Genomic DNA, 20152 nt, shown 5'->3' on the forward strand with positions numbered 1-20152 from the left:
CCAGCCCAGTCCCCCTTCCCTTCGAGGGTCACTGAACCCCTGGGCCCCCACCCCATGCCCTGGCCGTATTTACAGCTTCACAGTTGTGGGGGTTGATGGGGAGGTGGGGAGGATGGGTGGGGTCTGTGGCCAGAGTGACCCCCGAGGGGGAAGGAATGGGAGCTGGGAACCAGGATGTAGGAGGAAAAGGGGGATGGAGATCAGGGCTGGGGACTCCCACTGGCCGCCAGCAGCTTCCTGTCCTTGGGGGGCGGCCCACGCCGAGGGGAGCCACCCAGTTCAGGGGGTTCAGACCGGCCTGGTGGGGGCTGCAGCCCTCGGGGAGGGGTGCTGGCAGGGGACCGTGGCTGGGCCCCATTCTTCTCATCTGCCGTCACATTGATGGAGAGAGAGAAGACTGTGAGGTGGCCCCCCCAGCAGAAAGGAGACCCCCCCAGGACACTTGCTTCAAAGCCCCACCCTGCAGGGGATGGGGGACCCGATGGGCCACTTGCTGGGACAGCAGGCCACATTACCCCTTGGAGTCCTGCTCCTGGTGGACCCAGGGAGCTAAGGAGGCTGACCTAGTCTGTAAGCTCCCTGAGGGCAGGGATGGCTCTGCTGCTTCTTTGTGCCAGGGGAAGTGTGGAGGCTTAATAAACTTTGATCACATGGGTGCTGCTCCCCACAGCGAGGCCTCCCCCGCATCCTTGGAGTCTGGCTCCTCAGCAGGGTTGGTAAGACTGGGCCTGGCTGAGGGGGCTGCCCCCCCCCAGAATATTTGTTGCTAAGGTGCTGTCATTGCATAGCAACAGTGGGGGGGGGGGGGCTAGTGTCTTAGCCACTTAGGATTATGGTTGCTAAGGTCTTTTGTTGCCTAGTAACAGTTTCTAGGGAGTTCTGGTCCTCCCCAGAGGTGCTGCCCTGGTAAAACCTTGGTTGTTAAGACTGCTCAGCAAGTCTCTAAGGACATCAGGTAGGACCTTTGTTGCTAAGGAGATGCTATTGCCTAGCAACTGTCTCTAGGGAGACTTCCCTAGGACCCTAGGCTCTTTGAAGCCTGGCCCCTTGGAGGCAACAGGCCCTACTATGTGTGGGAAGGTAGACTACCCCGCCTGCTCCGGCTCTCCCACATCCCAGGCCTTGGGGGCCAGGTGGTGGGAAAGGGTGGGCTCTGGTGGGGTCTGCCCTTTGGAGTCAGGCTGCCTACTGGGCCCGGAACACGGCGGGGGGCACTGGCCCCCTTCCTCTGCCCTGCCTCATACAGTGAGGCTGCCCAGGCCTGGTGACCCCCCCAACACCCAGGGCCAAGCCCTGCTGGCCAAAGCTGTGCTCCCACCACATCCCCCCCACATTCCTCCGGGGCCTCAGCCTGGGGCACCCTTTACTTCAGCCTCCTCACCTGCCAGTGCTTGCACCGATGGCTGGTCGTGGGTGCTGAGGAGCTGGGCCTGGATCGTTTCCACCACACGTTTGAACCGACGACTGGGACCTATGTGGGGGGGGGGGGGAGGAAGGGCAGAGCCCGTGAGGATGAGCTGGCCAGTTACATAAAGCCAGCCGTGGCCTCCTCCCACAAGGCTGCCTAGGTCAGGAACTTTTCCCCCACCCTCAGGGCCCACAAGGCCCCATATGCCCCCAAGGTACCCACCGGCAATGAGTGTAAAGGTGACTGAGTAGACCCCGCTGCCGTCCCGCTCCCGCCGCCTGGGAGGTGGCTCAGGGCCCTCGGACGAGCTGATGTCAACCTGGAAGCGGACAGGTTTCTGGAAGACGGAGGGGCCCCCGCTGGTCTTATATTCGGCCCGGAAGCTGGTCTGGGACAGCACGCTGTGGCTCAGGCTGGGGATCTGGATTGGGACCGAGGGAGGGGGGAAGCATTTATCGAGTGCCCTCCACTGGGGAGCATGAACCTAGGGCCCACCTGGCTTGGTCCGGCCCAGTCCTCTCTGCTGAATGTTATGTGGCGACTGCTGAGGTCAGCGACACACTAGAGGTTGGGGTGCTCACCACCCTTGGGGCCCCAGGTACCCTGGCATCTGCTGCAATGACTCAGGGCTTCGCCGTGGCCTTGCGGGCCCCCACTCCCTACATTCCTCTCACCCTCCACAGCTCTGTGGTCACTTCCAGCCCTGCAAACCACAGCCCTTCCAAGGCAAAATGTAGCCATTGGGTTGGCTGATGAGCCCAGAACATTTTGGGACCCTGGAATCTGGGCCCACAGCCTCTCCCCCCCAAGAGACCGGGGCCCCTGGGTCAGCCGGGAATTATAGTGAAAAGGTGACCCCAGGGGTCAAGGAGGCCAGCTCTCTGTGGCCCCAACCCATAATTTCCAGCCGTCCCCAGGACAACTGAGTGGCCTTGTCCCTGGGAAAGCCTCTGTGAGCACCTCATTGTTCAGTCATGTCTGACTCTTTGTGACCCCATTTTGGGAAGGACTGTTTGGCCATTTCTTTCTCCAGCTCATTTTACAGATGAGGAAACTGAGGGAAACAGGGTTAGGTGACTTGTGCAATTAGGGAGTGTCTTAGGCCTAATTTGAACTCAGGCCCACAGTCTGACTCCAGGATGGACACTGCACTATGGCGCCACCTAGTGACCCCAAAAGGCCTTATAATCCAGCTATCTTCTACTCCACAGTGCTCCCCCATTCCCTCCTCCCACAATTGGTTTGTTGTTTTTTTTTAAGAAGTAGAGTAATTTGGGGCAGCTAGGTGGCATGGTGGATAGAGCACCGGCCCTGAAGTCAGGAGGACCCGAGTTCAAATCCGACCTCAGACACTTAACACTTACTAGCTGTGTGACCCTGGGCAAGTCACTTAACCCCAATTGCCTCACCAAAAAAAAAAAAAAAGAAGTAGAGTAATTTCTGATTTAAAACCTAAAACTTCCATCAGGCTATAGGGCAGACACTCAGATAGTGGCCCCAGGGCAGGACAGAAGTTGTAGTTCCCACTGCCAACTCCCCGTCCCCCCCCTCCCCCAGCCAGGAGTATGGGATGAGGAAGATTTCCTAGGGGTTAAGGGGTCTCCCCCTGACAAATCTTAGGTGTGTGGGAGGTGGTGAAGAAGCTCTGAACCCAACTGATGATCCTCGGGCATGTTGGGGGGAGAAGGGCCCTCAGATTTCTTCCAGTCTAACTGGGCCATCTCCTTCTGTTGGAGTCATCTCTGACACATCATCTCACTTCACTTTCCTCAGTTTCCTCACCTGTAAAATGGGGCGGTTGGTCTAGCTGGCCTGCATGGCAGCTTCCAGCCCTCAAACTCTGAGCCAGGGGTTGCATACCTCCCACCACAGTGAGACAGACAGCTGGAAAGAGGCCCAAGGGATAGAGAAGCGGACCCCCACCCGTGCCTGTGGCCACGCACCGACAAGAAGGCATGGACTATGTCAGCCTTGATGCTGCTCAGGGCCTTGTTCTTCAGCACCAGGAAGATCTGCTCATCCTTGTCCAGGGAAATGAAGTTCCCAAACCAGGAGCGCTTTGCCAGCCTGCAGTGGGGGGTGGGGGTGGGGGAGAAGGCTTAGGGATTTTTAGCGCAGCCAGCCCATTCCACAGATGGGGAAAACTGAGGCCCGGAGAGGAGCAGGGTCCCGACTAAGGCCACCTAGCAAACAGGAACTGCCAGGTCTTCATTTGGCGAGAGGAAAAGCGGGATCCAGGGAGGGCCAGGAGTTATAGGTTCCTGGGCTTTAAAGAGCAAGGAGCCCAACCCCCTCACTGTAGAGGGGAGTGTGGAGTCAGGCATTCTGGGATTGAACCTGCCATCTCTGACTGATGAGGAGATTAAGCAATCACTGGCTTGGCATCTAGGCCGGAGGGGAGAAGCCTGAGCTCATCCGACAGGGTCAGAGCCAGAAAGAACTTCAGAGATTACCGAATCCATCCCTCTCATTGACAGAGGGGAAACTGAGGCCCGGAGGTAGGAGGAGCCTTGCTCCGAGTCACCCAGCAATCTTAGGGTCCTGCAGACCCCCGCCAAGGGGGAAGTGGCTCTTGAAAGGTCTCAGGCCTGAATGTGACTATCCCACCTCCCCTCATCAGGACATGACTCACTCTGGAGATGACTCTGGTGTCAAGCTGGACATCTCTTCTGCTGTGGGGACTAGAGAGAGAGGAAGAGGAGAGAGGGAGGGAGGAGGGAGGGAGAAAGAGACAGACAGAGGAGGAGGAGAGGGAGGGAGGGGGGAGGGAGAGAGGGAGAGAGAAAGACAGAGAGAAGAGGGAGAGACAGAGAGACAGGAGGGGGAGGAAAGAGACAGAGAGAAGGAGGAGGGAGGGAGAGGGGGAGACAGAGGCAAAGAGGCAGAGACAGAGAGAGGAGGGGGAGGAGACACACACACACAGACAGAGGAGGAAGAGGGAGGAGACGGAGACGGGGAGGTACAGTAGCTCAGTCCAGGGGCCCTGTGCCCTAGGGACCATGGCCTCCCAGCTCCCAGGTAGAGACCCCTACCCCCACCCCTGGGGCCCAAGCTACATACCCTGCATCTTGCGCCGGTGGAATCGAGGGGAGCCAAGGAAACTGTTACGGATGGAGTTGAGGCGACTTCTCCAAGCAGCACCCCCCACACCCCCACCAGCCCCAGGGCTAGGAGGTGGCGTGGCACCTGGTGTGCCAGTGGGACTGGCCCGTGGGGAGCAGGGCGGGGGTGTTGCAGCCCCCGGAGATGTGCGGGGAGATCCAGGCAGGGGTGTGGAGCGAGCACTGGGAGGTGGCGGCTGCTCCCCCGCACCTCCTCCCCGGGGACCCCGAGATGGCAGCGTCTGAGTCTTGGGTGTTGGCGATGGGCAGCTTCCTGCCCGGGCCTCCTCCCCAGGACTGGCCCCAGGCTCTGGAGAGAAGGAGAACACTGGGCTCTGCCGGGAAGGGAGTGAGAAGGTTGGGTAGAGGCAGGCATTCACTAAACACTTAGTACACACTTATTCTGGGGCAGGGACTGGTCTGAGCGCTGGGGCCCTAAGCACTAGGATGCCCGTCCCAAGGATTCTGGGACTTGTAGTATCATGGCCACACCTTGGGGGGGGGGCTGAAAAACACCTCCCTCCCCGCCTTACTCCCATGTGGGACCCAGATCCCACGAGGCCATGGGGTACCAGCCCAGGGAAAACAAGAAGGGCCCTGTCCAGAGTGACCCATGCCAGCCCCAGCGAGGGGTCTCCCGGCCTCACCCTGGGGCTGCTCAGTGGGCTGGAGGAGAGTCCAGTGGAGGCACCGCTGACACTTCGGGATCTGTATTTCAGGGAAGAACGGGGAGAGAGCAGGAGCAAGGGGGTCAGGGAAGGGAACTGGGGAAGGGTGCTTAGAGAGCGAGGGTGATGAGACAGCATCCACGCCAGTCTTCCCCCTCCTAGCCCAGACTGGCCGAAGGGAGAAGAGGCGCAAAGGCAAAGCTGTGGGGATGGGTGGGGGCAGGGGTGGGGGTGTGCCCCACCTCTGGCTGTGCTGGGCCATCTCCAGGGCTCTCCGGGTAGGCACAGGGGAGCCTCCGCCCCCACTGCCCGCATCAGTGATGCTGAGGACCTCCATGGACTTGCGCTCAGGTCTCCGCTTCCCATGACGGCTCAGCATAGGGGAGTCCACTCGTTTCCTGGGAGGGTCTGCAGAGGAAGCAGCAAGAGCAGGCTAGCTCCTGATGGGCTCTTGGTTCTTCTCACCTCCTGGGGGTGCTTGGAGATATGACTGGGCCTATCCCACTGAAGATCAGGGAAACTGAGACCCGCTTTGTGCCCTCACCAACATCATTCCTCGGGGGCAGGTCTTCATCCTCACAACTCGGGTATCTCTCTTTGCGGTCCAAAAGCAGGTAGTAGATCATCTTTTCCTGGTTCTCCCTGAGGCCAAGGACAGGCAGAGAACAGGGCTTATAGCCAGGGGAAGCTGGCCTTCCTCCCCCTTGCACCATCCCTTGGCAGGCCTTCAGGGCTTCCTCCTGGCCTTGGTATGGCTTGTTGTCTTACAGTCTCTGCTCTTCAGTCCTTTATCTTGACACTATCTCAGTGCCTGACTCACCATCCTTCCTGTCTCCCCTGCTTATGCCCCCTCCAGCCCTCTGTCTTTTTCAGTCTCCCTTATCTCAAACTGTAGCTCAGTCTCTGGCTCTGCTCTCTGCTGCCCCCTCCTGGCCCTGCTCTTGGGCTCCGACTCTGCTCTTTGATGTCCCTCCTGTCCCTGGCTCTAGGGCTCTGACTGCTCTCTGCTACATCTCCTGGTCCTACTTTGGCCTTTGATCTCTGGTCTCTGGCTCTGCTCTCTGCTGCCCCCTCCTGGCCCTGCTCTTGGGCTCCGACTCTGCCCTTTGATGTCCCTCCTGTCCCTGGCTCTAGGGCTCTGACTGCTCTCTGCTACCTCTCCTGGTCCTACTCTGGCCTTTGGTCTCTGGGCTCTGACTCTGCTCTCTGCTGCCCCCTCCTGGCCCTACTCTGGCCTTTGGTCTCTGGGCTCTGACTCTGCTCTCTGCTGCCTCCTCCTGGCCCTACTCTGGCCTTTGATCTCTGGTCTCTGACTCTGCTCTCTGCTACCTCTCCAGGTCCTACTCTGGCCTTTGGTCTCTGGGCTCGGACTCTGCTCTCTGCTGCCCCCTCCAGCCCTTGCATGAGTCTGCAGGCAACATCAATCCTCTCGCCTCTCCTATGGGGGGCCCCTGGGAGCTCACGCCTCTCGGCCTGCCCTTTGTCTCCCCCATGTGGCAGGGGCTGAGAGCTTCAGGCAGCCGCAATTCCAGCCTAGCCTCCCCTTTTCCCTCCTTCCCCCCATGCTCAGAGGAGGGGGGTGGGGGCTCACTCCTCGCTGCGCAGCTCCCGGTGTAGCCGTTCCAGGTCCCGAAAGCAGCCCAGGGATGCCATGCTCTCCAGAACATCGGGGTCCAGCTCCCCGCCCGACGGCAGGCTCCGCATGGCCACTCGACGTCCGGGGGCCGGTTCTAGTCTGGGCTCAGGCTCCGGCTTCCCTCCCCTGCACGGTGGGTTGGGTGGGGGTTCAGGAGTCTTCCCCCTGCAGCTCTCCCCTTCCTCCAGCCCCGCCCCCACTTGCCCCTGCCCCTATTCTCCTCCTCCTCCATCCCCCCGCCCCATACTCACAGGTACCAGGGATGTTTCTGAATCTGCTCCAGCTGCAGAGGGAAAGGATATGAGAGGGAGCTGACGGGTGGGTCTCCTCCCCGTTAATGAGCTCCCCCCTACACTACCAGTGAATACCCGTGGTCATCCCTTAGTATTCATCTCTTGCTCTCGTCCAGCCTCCTGGTCTACCCGTCCTGGTCTGTCATCGCCCCCTGGCGGAGCCTTCAGTTGGCTGAGCTCAGGCTGGGCAGAGCCCCGTCCCGCCCCTACCCGGGTGGGCGCCCTCTCGTGGCCGAGGGGAGCACTGCTGTTCCAAGGAAGGTGTTGGCAGCCCCATCTCACTCACGCTGAGTCTCTTTTCGGGCTCCACCTCGATCATGCCCCTCAGCAGGCTCTGACAGTCTGGGGGGATGAAGTGGGGCATGTGGAACACACCCCTTTTCACCTTCTCCAGCAGTTGCCTCAGGTTGTCATCGTCGAAGGGCAGCGCCCCCTGGAGGAAAGCAGAGTCACTGAAGGGGAGGTCCTAACCCTAACCCTCCCTCCCTCAAGCCTGGACTGCAGGAAGGGTCAGCTTATTGCAGGAATGGTTTTGGTGGCCACCAGGTCCAGGGCTCTCATTTTACAACTGAGCCTCTGAGAAGGGAAGTGGGGTTGGGGGTAGGGGTCTGGGGGGGGGACCTGAGGCCCAGAGCAAGGTAATGAGCTGCTCCAATCAGAGCTAGTAATCACTGGGTACGGCCATGGAGTCAGCCACGGAGCTGGGCCCAGAGATGGCCAAATCAACTCTACTTGAGGAAATTGACAGAAGGATTTCTCCTGGGCAGCCATCTCTTGTCCCCCTCCTGGGTGGCTTCAGCTAGTGTCCCTGTGCAGAGGATTCCCACACCTCTATGTCCAGGCCTAGTCACTCTCCTGAGCTCCAGCCCCAGCTGGCCACCATCCTGCTGGGCATGTCCACTTGGATGTTTCATGGGCACCTCAACCTCAACATACCCAGAATGGAACACCTTAACATCTGCCTTAAACTCACCCCCTTCGACTTCCCTATTTCACTTGAGGGTACCACCAGCCTCCCAGTCAGCCAGCTTCCCATCCTAGGAGTCTTTATTCCTTCTCATCTTCTACATTCTATCTAATGCCAAGTCTTGGCCATTTTCTTTCTCCATCTGCCTCCTCTTCATGCATGCAGCCCTGATTGTCTTGCCCCTGAACTACTGCAAGTCTTGTAATTGGCCTCCCTGCCTCCTGGGCCTCTCCTTCCAATCTAGCCACCAAGCAGCTGCCAAAAGAATCTCCTGGAAACCCACAGCTGACCATTTCATTCCCCTGATTCAAATCATCAATTACCCCTTATTGTCCTGAGATAACTTTCAAACTCCTCATCCCAATATTCAAGGCCCTCGATCGCCTATCCCCAAATTACATTTGGAGCCTTCTTTCACACTATCACGTCCATGCATTCTATGTCCCAGCCAAAAAAGGACTAATTTAGTCCTTAATCTGACATGCCATCTCCTGCCTCCAAGTATTTGAACAAAGCAACCCCATGCCAGAAACACACCCTGTCTTCATCTCCACCTTTAGAAACTTTCTCTTGCCTGCACCTAGGTTTCAGCTCTACCTCTGCCATTTACAGCCTAGGTAACCTGGGGCAAGTCACTTCACTTCTAGAGGCCCCAGTTTCTTCGTCCATAAAATAGGGGTGGGGTTGGACTTCACTGCCTCTAAAGGTCCTTCCAACCTCAAATCTATGCTCCCAGGATCTTTGAGGCATTTTCTATGATCTTTTAAGTTTTTCCTAAGCTGCTACAGAGTCCTTGAAGTCTTACCATTTATCCCCATTCAGTAGTGTTCACTTCCCCTCAATTAGCTGCTAACTACATATCTGCTGCTAGTTGATTCCTGCTCCACCTCCATTCAATCCATCATCCACTTATTAAGCAGTTACTGTGGGCAACCCATTATAGTAGGTACTAGGGACATACAGATAAAAATGAAAGGGTCCTTACCCACACAGAGCTTACGCTCTCTACTAGGAAATTATGTTTATATATTTCATATTTATAAATTACATATGCATACAGACCCACATGTGTGCACATAGACGCACATATCCTCCTAACAGAGGTCCTTGGGGGCCAGGACTCTCTAATTTGTGTCTCCTATTCTCAAGTCCTAGAAGAGTAGCAAGTGCTTAGTAAGATTTTGCTGAATCGAGATCCAGCAATGGAAAGGGACTCGACCAAGGTTACGTGGTCGAAGCGTGACCATCAGACTTTAGAATTTAGAGGTGGAAGAGGTAGACTTTGGACATCACCTAGACCAGTCTTAATAATAAAAACTAGCATCGATATAGTATTTCAAGGTTTGCAAAGTGCTTCACAGAAATTATCTCATTTGAAGCTCACAATAGCCCTGGGTGGTAAGTACTATTATTATCCCAATTTGACAGATGAGGGAACTGAGGCAGGTGATGGTTAAGTGACTTGCCCACGTTTACACAGCTGTCTGAGGCAGGATTTGAACATAGGTCTTCGAGGTGGCTAGGTGGCGCAGTGGATAAAGCACCGGCCCTGGATTCAGGAGGACCTGAGTTCAAGTCCAGCCTCAGACACTTACTAGCTGTGTGACCCTGGGCAAGTCACTTAACTCCCATTGCCCTGCCCCCCCCCAAAAAAAATGAACATAGGTGTTTCTGAATCCAGGTACAGTGCTCTCTCTACTATGCCACATGGCTGCCTTTTTTGTGCCAGGGACATAACAGGATATTTGTAAAATGCTTAGCAGGCCACTGGCACCTAGTGAAGATCTAATAAATACTTGTTCTCAATATGGTAATGTTGTACACAATTGTACATATATGACCCATATCTGATTGCTTGCTGCCCCAGAGAGGGGAAAGGGAGGGAAGGAAGGAAGGATACAAGTTGGAACCCAAAACTATAAATAAAAATGTTTATTGGGACGGCTAGGTGGCACAGTGGGTAAAGCACTGGCCCTGTATTCAGGAGTACCTGAGTTCAAATCTGACCTCAGACACTTGATACTTACTAGCTGTGTGACCCTGGGCACTTAACCCCCATTGCCCCACAAAAAAAAAAAAAGTGCTTATTACATTAAAAAAAGATAAAGGCCCAAAACGTTCAACCCCTCAAAATAAATATTTGTTCTCTTCCTCCCTTCCCTTGGCAATTTGGTGAAGCCTGTGGCCCCTGTCTCAGAATAATGTTTTTGTACAGATAAAATAAACTGTATACAGGATCCCAACTGTGATCCTGACATACAGTTATCAAAAAATATATTTTACAAAATGAGTTTCTGGACTTACAGATAACTATCCACAGACCATTTGAAGAGGAGGAGGCAGGCCCTGAGTAGGGCAGGACTTTTCCAAGGCCCCACATAAAAGCAGAACTTGGATTCTAATCCAGGCCCTGACCTCTCTCTCCCTGCTCTGACTCCCCCCTCCCCTCCTTTTCTCAGGCAGTCCTTACCACCAGAAGTGCGAAGAGGATAACGCCACAGCTCCACATGTCAGCCCGTCGCCCATCATACTTCTCCCCCTGGGAAAGAGAGAGGGGTTTCCCTCATTCCTGAGCCTCTCTCACTCCTCCCTCCCTGGATGCCCAGTTCTTCCCAAACGCTTACCTTGATCACTTCTGGGCATGCGTAATGGGGAGACCTGAGGGGGAGAGAGCATGAGGCTCTCACCAGCCCTAGGCCTCCCCTTCCTCCCACCCTTGGGACCGAGGCAGGATGCCCCCTGGCGCACACTCACCCACAGCTCGTCTCCAAGAGGCTGTCTCCCACCTGCAGGGAAGCCATGCCAAAGTCTGCGATCCTGATGTTGTTCTCTTCATCCAGAAGCAGGTTCTCCGGCTTCAGGTCCCTGTGGCTGAGGCCAAGGAGGGGGGCTGTGAGGCCTTCACTCCTGGGTAGAGTCCCCCCCCCCGCCAGCTCCTCGGGGACCTAGCCCCTCTCTACTCCCTCGGGGGCAAAGACATCTGGATCCCCCCCCTCACCAGATGGAGTAGCTGTGGCAGAAGTCCAGGGCAGACACTATTTGGCGGAAAAACTTCCGGGCCTCTTTGGGGGTGAGGCGCCCCTTCTTCACCAGATAGTCAAAGAGCTCACCCCCTGACACGTGTTCCAGAACCAAGTACCTGGGAGGACAGGGGGAAGGAGGGATGCAAGAAGGGAGGGAGGGAGGAAGGAGAGGAGGGAGAAAGGGGGGAGGGGGGAGGGGTGCTACCACTGTTAGTGTGAAGGGGAGCACAGGATGTCGTTCTCACTTCCTGGGTTCTCCTCCTCGTTCCTCATCTCCCTTCTCCCCTGAAAACTATGTATTTCCTAGCTTCTGAGGCACAAAGGTTCCAATCCCTTCAGCCCCTGGGCATGCATACAGTTGTTCTGCTCCCCCATCAGCCCTTTTGCGATAAAGATTCTAATTCTTAAGGGCTCTGGGGTACGAAGGTTCTAAATCCCATTAGCCCACAGAACATAAACATTCCAATTCCTGTCAATCTTTGGAGCATATATGTCTAATCTCTCATAAGGTTCTATTTCTCTTTAGCCTCTGGTGGGGTGGAACCCTGGCACCCGTAGTCCCTGGATCAACTGTACTCTCTCTGTCTACATCACTGTTCACTCCTCAGGGCAAGCAATAGAAGAGGGGTGTGTGTGCACACGTGTGTGTGCATGTGTGTGTGTGTGCGTGTGTGTCTTTGTGTGTGTTGAGGGGAAGGGTAAGACCTGGATTGAGAATTCTAATTCCCATGCTCCTCTGGGGCCATGGCTGCCTAGTAGCCTACAGAACCCACCCTGGGGTTTCTGGAAGTGGAGACATCTGGCTCCGGGAGAAGCTAAGCTGGAGGACAACCTTTAGGCAAGACTGTTTCCCTTTCTGGACCTCAGTTTCCTCGGCTGTAAAAGGGCAAAGAGGAGGGGACTCCGCCATCTCCAAGGAGCATCCCATGATTCTGTGCTTCAACCTGGGGGTCGGTTTCCCCTCCCCCTGTTGTCCTTCTGCTCCCTGGGTCACCCTCAGAGCCCAGGACAAAGGCCCATTCTCTGGGGCCTCCTCCCGAGACGGAAAGGGGGTGTAGGCCTTCGGGGCTCAGTCCCAGCCTCTGTGGGCCCCGTCCTGGCCTTCACCTGGACTTGGGCATCCAGGAGTGGCCTCTGGGCTCTGTTTGGGAAGGTGGAAGCGTCCCATTGACTGGGCTGTGAAATGGGAAGGCTCTGCTAGGCCCCCGTGCACTGTCAGCTGCTAGATGGCACAGGGGCAGGGGCCAGGAGGGGAGAGGAGGGGAGGGGAGGGGCAGGGGCCGTCTATAAATACCTACAAATATTTCTTGTTCTCGTAGACATCGTGAAGTTTGAGGACGTGAGGATGCTCGATGAGCTTGAGGATGGCAATCTCCCGTTCTACCTTTGGGGGGCACAGGTGGGGTGTGGAGGTCACCCCAGGCTCCCCAGCCCCAGAGCTCCCCCCACCCCCACCCCTGGCCCCCTCACCTTCATCAGCACCGATTCGGACAGTTTCTCCCGGTTCACAATCTTGATGGCCACTTTCTGGCCAGTGATGCAATGGACGCCCAGTTTGACCAGGCCTGCGGGGAGGGGGGACAAGAGGAGGAGACTGAGCCACCTGAGCCTTCTCGGCCTGGCCAGGTCCTGCCCCTCCCTCCTCCCCTTCCCCAACCCATCTCTCTCTTGACCCAAAAGGCATCTCAGAGGCCACCTAGACCAACTCACACCTCCAGTGGGTCCCCTCTCGTTGGCTAACCTCGATGAACTTTATGTTGTATTCTTTGTACAAGGGATGGCTCCATATGGAGGTGAAAGGAAGAGAATGTTGGGGAATGAAGATGATGAAGAAACAAAGTATAACAATGATTTCTTTTCCCCAAATCCCTGAGAAGTGGCTGAAGACTTCCAAGAGAGGGAGGTCAAGGACCACACAGTCTCCCAAGGCATCCCACTCCATTTTGGAACAGCCAAATTGTCATATCGATCATCGTCACCATCATAGGGTTCATTTCTTAAAGCTGGATGGCTTTAAGTTTTACATACAAATATTGTCTCTTTTGATCCTCACCACAAACCTGGGAGGTAAGTGCTCTTATTATCCCCTTTATACTGTTGGGGAAACTGAGGCAGACAGCGTTTAAACGATTTGTCCAAGGCCACACAAGTAGTAAATATCTGAGTCTGGATTTGAACTCAGGGCTTCATGACTCACAGAGGCTCGATGCTCTATGCACTGTGGCGCCACCAGCAGCCGAAAGACTCAATTTCCTTCCGTGCCTAACTTCCCTCTGGTTATTCTAGTTGAGGCTGAGCAGAGCAGGGTAATTCCTCCAAGCCCAGTGCCTGACACATAGTAAGTAAGTGCTTAAGAAATGTTTCTGGCTGGCCTGCCTCCTTCAGAAGCTTGAAGATTCCTAGTGGTGCTCACTGTCTCTTCTGGCCCTGAATGTAGGTGTCTATGAGCTGCCCAGACCAATGGAAGGCTTCCCTCTTATCTTCTCGGGTTATCCCATAGATTTCAGGCACTTCACCATGCTGGTTGCCCTCCTCCAGATGCCCTCCAGGTAATCTCTGTCCTTCCTAAAATGTGGCTCCCAGAAGGGAACACGATGCTGGAGGTGTGGCCTGTCTAAGGGGGGGGTACAGAGGGCCCAGCACTCCCCCATTCTGGGCTCTCTGCCTCTTTTCTTTCAACTCAAGGTTGTGCTGTCCCCTTTGACCCATCTCATCTGGGGGATGAGGCATCCATGGCAGGGGGTCCTCCTACCCCCAAAACACACAAACTCGAGCACACATGTAAAGCTAACCAATGATCAGGGATATCACGGAGGGAGCCTTTGGAAAGTACAAGTCAGAAGGCTCATCTGAGACTCTGTGACCCCTCTCTCCCTGACCCACAGCATCACCGACTCTGAGGGCTGAAGGGAATCTCCAAGTGTCCCAGGCCAACCCATTCTGGAGCCACCCTGACAGCTGTCTTGTCCCTGCCTCCTTTGCTCTTATCCTGACTCTTTCTCTAGCCTGTCTCTCCTTGATGCACCAATGACCTGCTGTCTCTAACCAGATCCATCTGTCCTTTAGCATATCTCTACCAGACCCATGTCTCTCTAACTCCTTTTCTTTCAAAACCACCTCATCCCTGCCTCCCTCCTGTCAGCCATCTCTGCACTAACCCTTAGCCCTCCTGACTAATTTCTTCCCTCAGCCAGCTGTGGCCTGATGGACTCTACCCTGTCCTGACACTCCCCTGGCCCGCTCTCCTCTGCCCTCATCTGTCTCTTTACTGCCCCAGTCCTCCCTGCCTGCCCCTCTGTCTCCCTGCCCCAGCCCTCCCTGCCCCTCTGTCTCCCTGACCCAGCCCTCCCTCCCTGCTCCTCTGTCTCCCTGACCCATCTCTCCCTGCCCCAGCCCTCCCTGCCCCTCTGTCTCCCTGAGCCATCTCTCCCTGTCTCTAAACCCTAAACCTCTCAGATTTTCTGTGTCTCTGCCCCATCCCTCTGAAGACTCTGTGTGATGGAAGCTCGCCCCTTCCCCAGACCAATCAATCCCCTGATCCCTCATCTTTTCCTCCAACCTCAGGCCCTTAGGTCAGAGCAGGTGCAGAAATGAGCCGCATGTATGGGGGGAGGGGCTCTGGTGGCAGGAGCCCAGGCCAGGGGCCAGAGCAGAAGTGAGAGGTGAGGAAATCGGCAGCCATGGGGAGGGGGAAAGGGCACACAGATGGTCCTGGGCCAGGAGTTCAGCTTCGAAAATTCGCCCACCTCCAAGTTGGACCATACGGAGGGTAGGCAGCGGAGAGTTGGCAGCAGCCGCCTCCCTCTCGGGCAGGGCAGTCTGTGCCCCAGCCCTGCGGCACTGACCTTCCGGGAGACTGAGCGTTTGGTACCCAAGTCCCCACCCAGCCTGGGGATGCAGCCAGCCCCTGCCCCGCCCTGGGCCCTGGGTACCTAGCTTGTGATCCCCAGCACTGCAGCCCCTGCTCCTCCGGAGACCTTCGGCTTGGGCCGTCAGCACCCCACCCCTGTCCACCCCCAAGGGAGCCCAGCATCTGACCCGCTCACCTGTCTGTCCCTTGCCCAGCGTCTTCTCGAGCCGGTAGGGCCCCACATACTGGGCGTGCTGCGGGGGGTGAGGGTGCGGTAGGTGGTAGGCTGGTCCCCCGCCTCCGCCGGTCTCCTTGGGCCCCGACATCCCTGCAGCGGCCTTGGTCCCGGCCCCCCGCCCGCCGCCGCCTCCCCCTCGGGACCGGCCTGACGCCCCGTCCCTGTCCCTGCGGCGGGGGCCGGTGGCGGCGGCGGGCGGGGCCCCCCGACCCCCCGCCTGCGCCCCGGGGCTCCCCAGGGGGCCGGGCCCGCGGAGCCGGGGGAGGGGGGGCTGTCCCGGGGGGATCAGGCCCCAGGAGGGGCCATGGGGCCCCCCCCCTCCCCAGCCCGTCCCCGCCCGCCCCCCCCCTTGGGCCTCCCCCGCCTGGGGGGGTCTGAGGTGCCGGGCGGCTGATGCTGCAGGCGACGGCCCCCCCCCTCCCCCCCCTGCGCCCTCTCTCCTCCTCCTCCTCCTCCTCCTCCTCCTCCTCCTCCTCCTCTCCGCCTCCCCCCGCCACCACCGCGTCCTTTCTCTCTCGCCCGCTGACATCACCATCCGGGGACTCCCGGGCCCTTCCCCAAAGTTAACCCTTTCGAGAGGGGGGGCGGGGGATGGGGGAACCGAGGGAGACCACCTTGGAGTCAGAGATTGGCAGAAGGATGGAGGGGAGAGAGGTGGAGAGAGACAGGGATAAAGACTGGAGGAAGGATGGATGAAAAGAGACAGAAAAGGATAGAGAAGAGAGTGGTACAGTGAAAAGAATGTAGAGATGGAGATTGGAAGCATAGAGGGATGGACAGAGAAAAAGAAATATGGATAGAGAGATGCAGGGGAGGAAGGGAGAGGAAGAGATGGAGATAGGAATAGATGAAGGGAGAGGGTAATGGAGAGAGGAATGGAGTGGGATGGAGATGGGGATTAAAGAGACAGGGACTGAGAAAGGCAGGCAAGGAGAGATGAAAGAGAAGGTTGGAAACAGGCAGAGAGAGAAGTATGTAAAGATGGAGACAGGCAAAAAAGAGCTACAAAGTGAGAGATGGAGAGGTAGCAGGATGAAGAAAAATGGGGGAAGAGAGGGATGGAGAGACACAGAAATGGGGGTGGAAAGATGAAGACAGTAATGGAGAGAAAAAGATGAAGAGAGATGCAGAAAGGGGCCAAAAGAAGCAATGCGATGAGCGTCAGAAGTTGGAGAGGCAGAGATCAGAGAAACTCAGGGTTAGAAGGCACCTCAAAAGGCATCTGGTCCAATTGATACCTAAATAAAAATCCCCACTTACAACATATCCAGAAAATGGGCATCCAGCCCACCCTTGTTTAAAGAACCTACCATCTCCCCAGGTGAGCCATTCCACTTTGGGACAGTTCTCATTGCTGGAGAGCTTTTCCTCATGCCCTCCCCCTAATGCCCACCCCACCCCCAATCTACTTCCCTGTAACTGCCACCCATACCTCCAAGTCTATTCCCCCCTCCACATGTCATTTCTTCTAGAACATAGCTATCATGTCTCCACAAGCCTTCTCTTCTCCAGGCTAAACATGGAAGACAAACACAGAGACATATAAAAAGACAGGCAGAGGGTTGGAGAGAGTCAGAGAGAGAAAGAGAGACATGGGGATTCAAAGGCTCCGGAGGGATGAAGACGGATATGGAGAAAGGGATGGAGAGATACTGAGAGAAATAGACAAAGGAACAGAGCAATAGAAAGGTGGAGATAAAGGGCAATGGGAACACACACACAGAGAAATAGAGATGGGGGAATGGAGAGAGAAAGTGAACGTCAGAGACAGAATTAAAGAGAAAAGATGCAGAGATAAAGAAAGTCCAGACATGAAATGAGATGGAGACACAGAGAAACAGAGAGGTCAAGTGAGACATAACAAGAAATGGAGAGATTATAAGACAGAGAAGTGTTTGAGAAGATGGGGTGGCAGTCCAAGGTGTGGGTGTGGAGAGATGAAGGAAGGGAGAGAGATTGAGAAGTATATAGAAAGGGGGCAGCTAGGTGGCACAGTAGATAAAGCACCAGCACTGGATTCAGGAGTTCAAAGCCGGCCTCAGACACTTGACACATACTAGCTGTGTGACCCTGGGCAAGTCACTTAACCCTCATTGCCCCGCCAAAAAAATAAAAAAGAGAGAAGCATATAAAGCCAGAGAGCTGGAGAGACCAGAAAGAGGACTAGAGACAGAGAGAAAGATGGGAACAGGGAGAGCCAGAGGGAAGGGGACAAGAAATAAGGGGTACAGGGCAGAAGAAGAGATTGAGGGAAGGGGGGACAGTAACAGAGGGAGAGAAGGCAATAGTGACAGTGAGGAAGGAGGAGGGATGGGGACAGAGTGTCTGCTGATCTTCCCAATAACCTTGAATTTTCATTAACATTTCTCTCTCCTTCATCTTCTACGTGCAGTTCTTTGCCAACGCCTATTGTTTCAATTTCCAAGATGCATCTTGTGTCCCTTGCTGTTCACTCCCACAGCCCTTCCTTAAGTTCAGGCCCTCATCTTCTCCTGAATACACTATTGTAGTAGCCTCCTAAGTGGACTCCTTGCCTCCAGTGTGCCAATCACTCCTCCACAGTGATTCCGAGCTCATCTTCCTCTGTGTGCCTTTGGTCAAGTCAATCCTCCAGTCAAAGACGTCCTATTGGTCCCCATCACTTGAAAAGTAACGTGTGAAAGGCTGGGATTACCGTGACCTCGAAGGCCCTTCTGATGTTATCTCACACTGCTTTTCTTCAGACATGCTGTGTTCTAGTCACACTCTCATCCACTGTCCTTGCTTTGCCTTTTCTTTTGCTGTTCCCCAGCCCTCCGATGGACTTGGCTTACCCATCTCTGTCTGCTGAAATCCCTTTATTCCTTAAAGGTTGAGCACAATCAATCAATAGACATTTCTTAAGTGCTTACCACGGACCGGGCACTGGGGTAAGAGACACAAAATGGAAACACCCTGCCCCCGTGGACCACGGGGTGCGGGAAAACAACTGGGGTTTTCCTGGGCAGGAAAATATCAAAAGCACCAATATGTAAATAGCTATTTATGCCAAATAAATCCAAAGTAATTGGAGGGTGAGATTAGGAAAGGCTACATGTAGGGGGCAACCTCAGGAAAGCCTGGGACATCTGGGAGATGTTGGTAAGGAGAGAGAACCTTCCAGACATGAGTCACCGCACGACGGAAAGTGAGGGCTGTCTGGGGTGCTCGGGGAGGGCTCACACCTGCACGGGAGGGCTGCTCATCCGCTTTTGGGTTCTACCGCTCAGCCAACTCTCATCTCCAAGAAGCTGGAGCATGGGCAGCAACCACATTCTGGGGAACCCGCCTGTTTGAGGGTAACCAACAGGCCTCAAGCCCACCCGTCAGTGAGTTAGTGGGGCATCTACCTGCCTGGGAAGACTCCCCGGGGGGTGGGGATGAGAATGGTTTGTTCCAATGGCCATGAAGGAGCCTAAGGCAGGCTCTGGGGGTGCTCAGAGGTTGGTCAGTCTTAGAAGACGCCAAGGTCATGCACTGCATCCTGGGCCATCACCAGCCAGCCTGACTTTTGTCTTGCTACCAGACTTTCATAACCCTGGGAGAGAGTGAGGCTGACTTTGCACAACTCTGCCTCACTTCCATCCAATTCACGTACCGGTCAAGACTTTACCCTGTGTTGTCATTGGTCCTTTTCAAGAAAGAACAGCAGAGCAGCTAGGTGGCACAGTGGATAGAGCACCGGCCCTGGATTCAGGAGGACCTGAATTCAAATCTGGCCTCAGACACTTGACACATACTAGATGTGTGACCTTGGGCAAGTCACTTAACCCCAATTGCCTCACCAAAAAGAAAGAAAGAAAGAAAGAACAACAGTGGGGGCAGCTAGGTGGTGCAGTGGATAAAGCACCAGCCCTGTATTCAGAAGGACCTGAGTTCAAATCTGGCCTCAGACACTTGACACTTACTAGCTGTGTGACCCTGAGCAAGTCACTTAACCCTCATTGCCCCACCAAAAAGAAAGAAGGAAGGAAGAAAGAAAGAAAGAAAGAAAGAAAGAAAGAAAGAAAGAAAGAAAGAAAGAAAGAAAGAAAGAACAGCAGTGTGTACAAAGGTTTAGAGATGGGAGCTGAAATGTTTTGTTTAGAGAAAGACAAATAGGTCAGTGCATGGAGGAGAGCAATGGAAACTAGGCTGAAAAGGTGAGTTAAGAACAAACTAGAAACAGCTTGAAATGTCCAACAGAAGAGTCTGTGTTTTACCCTTCTTACATTTCTGAGCAGGGGAACGATTGACTGGGACCTTTGCCTTTGGGAAAGGCCTTCTCCTGGAAGAATGCCTCAGCCCCCACCCCCAGCCTCCACCCAGCTGAAAGCGCCCAGTATTTCCTCAGCAATCTCTCAGAGCCCACCCTATGCTGGAGCTCAGGTATTCCCTCTGTACCACATCCCTGGGCCCTTAGCTTCCCCAGTAATAAGTGACATTGATAGAGTGCTTGAAGGGCTGGAAAGCAATTTACAAATGTATAAGGGGTGGGCACCACATCAAAACACCAATTAATCAATTAACAAGAGGCTATATTGCCTGGCATCTTTATCAGGTAGGAGCAGCTGGGGGGTACAGCGGATAAAATTCCTGGACCCAAGTCAGGAAGACTCCTCTTTTTGTGTTCAAATCTGGTCTCAGACACTTACTAGTGACCCAGGACAAATCACTTAGCCCTGTTTGCCTCAGTTTCCTCATCTGTAAAATGAGCTGGGGGACAGCTAGGTGGCATAGTGGATAAAACACCAGCCCTGGATTCAGGAGGATCTGAGTTCAAATCTGGCCTCAGATACTTGACACTTACTACCTGTGTGACCCTGGGCAAGTCACTTAACCTTCATTGCCCTGCCAAAAAAAAAAAAGAGCTGAAGAAGGAATTGGCAAACCACTCTAGTATCCTGACCAAGAAAACCCCAAATGGCATCACAAAGAGTCAGAAATGACTGAAAAACTACACAATCATTA

At 55.1% G+C, this 20152-nt stretch overlaps 1 protein-coding gene across 3 annotated transcripts; it reads right to left on the reverse strand.

Annotated features, from left to right (window-relative positions):
* Positions 1-5: 5 nt before the first annotated feature.
* Positions 6-15460, reverse strand: BRSK1 (BR serine/threonine kinase 1). 3 transcript variants are annotated; one of them, XM_043994990.1, is made up of 19 exons: positions 15143-15460; positions 12567-12661; positions 12395-12480; positions 11072-11212; positions 10828-10944; positions 10698-10731; positions 10544-10612; positions 7393-7539; positions 7065-7096; positions 6769-6939; positions 5722-5819; positions 5420-5585; positions 5157-5286; positions 4469-4844; positions 4041-4089; positions 3352-3475; positions 1631-1829; positions 1382-1471; positions 6-367 (listed from the first exon to the last, which is right to left on the reverse strand). In XM_043994990.1, exons 1-19 carry the CDS (start codon positions 15270-15272, stop codon positions 201-203), a joined length of 2421 nt encoding a protein of 806 aa, XP_043850925.1. In that variant the 5' UTR covers positions 15273-15460; the 3' UTR covers positions 6-200. The 3 variants fall into 3 exon arrangements, with proteins under 3 accessions (XP_043850925.1, XP_043850926.1, XP_043850927.1); XM_043994991.1 differs by having other exon boundaries at positions 7-367; positions 5157-5217; XM_043994992.1 differs by lacking the exon at positions 15143-15460 and having other exon boundaries at positions 7-367; positions 12391-12480.
* Between the last annotated feature and the right edge of the window lie 4692 nt (positions 15461-20152).

This window comes from Dromiciops gliroides, chromosome 3 (assembly GCF_019393635.1).
Source record: "Dromiciops gliroides isolate mDroGli1 chromosome 3, mDroGli1.pri, whole genome shotgun sequence".
In the NCBI taxonomy this organism is placed as follows: Eukaryota; Metazoa; Chordata; class Mammalia; order Microbiotheria; family Microbiotheriidae; genus Dromiciops; species Dromiciops gliroides.

Bases quoted from the DNA above. Each gene is read 5' to 3' on its own strand.
- BRSK1 (XM_043994990.1), bottom strand. From the start codon at position 15,272: ATGTCGGGGCCCAAGGAGACCGGCGGAGGCGGGGGACCAGCCTACCAC. The intron at 5,820-6,768 runs GTGAGCCCCCAC...CCTTGGCCTCAG, and splicing joins CGGGAGCTGCGCAGCGAGGA to GGAGAACCAGGAAAAGATGA. The intron at 5,287-5,419 runs GTGGGGCACACC...TCGCTCTCTAAG, and splicing joins ATGGCCCAGCACAGCCAGAG to CACCCTTCCCCAGTTCCCTT.